The sequence below is a fragment of the Babylonia areolata genome, chromosome 20, assembly GCF_041734735.1.
Source record: "Babylonia areolata isolate BAREFJ2019XMU chromosome 20, ASM4173473v1, whole genome shotgun sequence".
Taxonomy (NCBI): domain Eukaryota; kingdom Metazoa; phylum Mollusca; class Gastropoda; order Neogastropoda; family Buccinidae; genus Babylonia; species Babylonia areolata.
In genome coordinates, this window is record NC_134895.1 from 20,336,313 (window position 1) to 20,338,812 (window position 2,500).

Consider the following 2,500-nt stretch of genomic DNA (forward strand, 5'->3'; position numbering starts at 1 on the left):
AGGGAGAGATGTGTAGTGTAGGGAGGGAGAGAGGGAGGCATGTGTAGGGAGGGATGTGGAGTGTAGGGGGGATGGATGTGTGGTGTAGGGAGGGATGTAGGGTGTAGGGGGGATGGATGTGGGGTGTAGGGAGGGATGTAGGGTGTAGGGAGGATGTGGGGGAGGGGTGTAGGGAGGGAGAGAGGTAGGGATCTGGGGTGTAGGGAGGGATGTGGGGTGTAGGGAGGGAGGGATGTGGGGTGTAGGGAGGGGTGTGAGGGAGGGATGTGGAGTGTAGGGAGGGGTGTGAGGGAGGGATGTGGGGTATAGGGAAGGAGGTATGTGGGGTGTAGGGATGGATGTAAAGGAGGGATGTGGGGTGTAGGGAGGGGTGTGAGGGAGGGATGTGGGGTGTAGGGAGGGATGTGGGTGTGTTTTTTGTTGTTTTTTTTATGGTGGCAATACACTGACACGCGCACGCTGACAGACAGAGACAGACACACACACATACACACACACACACATGCACACACAAACACACACACACACACACACACACATACAACGTACATATGTCCTTCCTCGCCCTTCTCTCCGTTTCTGCCTTCCTCCCTCCCTCTCTCTCTCTCTCTCTCCCGCATGTCGACGATATATATATATATATATATATATATATATATATAATTATATACTGGTTTAATACATATTTTCTCTGTCATGATCCCCTCTTCTTTCGAGGGCTCCGTGAAAGAACACGTTATTTGTTTACTCTGTCGCCCTCAGTAAATAAACTTCATTCGTTCATGCATTCTCTCTGTCCTTCTGTCTCTCTCTCTCTCTCCCTCTCTCTGCACCCCCGTCTCTCTCTCTGCTTCTCCCCCCTTTCTCTGCACCCTCCTCTATCTCTCTCTGTTCCTCTCTCCCTCTCTCTCATCTTCTCTTTCTCCCCCCCCCCTCTCTCTCTCTCTCTCTGCTTCTCCCCCCTTTTTTTCTGCACCCTCCTCTATCTCTCTCTGTTCCTCTCTCCCTCTCTCTCATCTTCTCTTTCTCCCCCCCCTCTCTCTCTCTGTCTACTGAAATTCCATATTGTCTGGTTTGCCTGCTTCATCCATTCAGTCCCTTCAGCGCATACAAAACTCTTGCTGTCCGACTCGTCCTCAGAAAGAAAAGATCTGAGCACACCACTCTTCTTTTGCAACATCTCCATTGGCTCCATGTCTCGCACAGAATAAAGTGTAAGATCAGCACTCTATGTCATAAATGCATTCACAAATATGCCCTTCCTGTCTTCTGTGGCTGCCTTCACCTCCACACTCCATCTCGCTCTCTCCGATCGGCTTCGGATCCACTCTGTTTACACATACCCAGATTACAAACACTCTACTGTTGGCCGCCGTTCTTTCTCTGTCTCTGGACCTTGCATTTGGAATGAACTTACCTCTTTCGCTTCACCAGGTCTCCGCACTCCGCTTTTTCAAGTCTGGCCTTAAAACCCACCTCGTTTCTTCAGTTTTTAGAGTTGTGCATGCGTGTGAATGACTGGTGTGAAAGCGCTTTGATTTGCCTCTGCACAAGATTCAGCGGTATATAAATATTATTATTATTATTATTCATTACTGTTTTTCGTCCTACCCCCAGAAGGAGTCATTCGGCCGGTAGCCGAAGCAACAGCAGCAGCGACCACGGAGGAGGAGGAGGAGTGGGTGTAGCAGTGGGTGGGTCACGTCCCCGAACAGGAGGGGTACGTGGTGCGGCGTCGTCAGCGGCGGCAGAAGAGAGCGCCGACGGTCGGAAGAATGACCCAGGAGGTGGAGGAGGTGGACGAGGAGCTCCCTCTTCTCGAAAGTCGCGAGCCAAACTGGCCCCCAGATCGTCTCAGACCACATCCCTGATGCCCCCTCCCGCTGACCCTCTGGCCTCCCACCACCACCAGACACCCCCGTTCCACGGGGGACCACACACTGGTGGGAGAGGAGGAGGAGGGGAGGGTAGTTCCCCATCCGCCTCTCCTTTTCCCTCTCCCTCCCATTCTTCGCCGTCGTCCCCTTCTTCCTCCCCCAACGACAGGCGCTGCTCCCCGTCCCTCCGCCCGCCGATGCTGTGCCAGCAGGCAGGACTGCTCCCAGAGCACGACTGGACCCGAAAAAGGGTTCCGCCCCCGGCCCCGCCCCCGCCCCTGCCCCCGCTCACACCCCCGCCTCCATCCCAGTACACCCCTCTGTCCCCGACCCCTCCCTCACCACGGACCCACCACCACTACCCCCTCAAGGGTGGAGGAGGAGGAGGAGAGCCGACGGTGGTAGTCGTGGTTGGGGGTGGTGAGGTCCGAGGTGAGGGAGGTGGTGGGTGTGGTGGTTGTGGTGCTGGGGTTGAGGGGAGGAGAGTGGGAGGAGGAGGAGGGTGCGAGAGGGTGGTGGCTAGGAGGAGCAGCAGAGGGGTGGGGGGAGAGAGGGAGAGGGAGCCCTCCCCCAACTTGCAGGACAGCGGCTACGAAGGCGGGGAGAGCGACAACAACCCGTCC

The 2,500-nt window shown here is 55.7% G+C and overlaps 1 protein-coding gene across 1 annotated transcript in view; it reads left to right on the forward strand.

The window, feature by feature from the left end:
* LOC143294556 (uncharacterized) overlaps positions 1 to 2,500 on the forward strand; it is a 172,978-nt gene that overhangs the window by 169,638 nt on the left and 840 nt on the right. The window contains exon 33 of the mRNA XM_076605930.1: positions 1,618 to 2,500. This exon is cut by the window's right edge and continues 840 nt beyond it. Coding sequence (XP_076462045.1) covers positions 1,618 to 2,500 — 883 coding nt within the window. The remainder of the gene's footprint in view (positions 1 to 1,617) is intronic.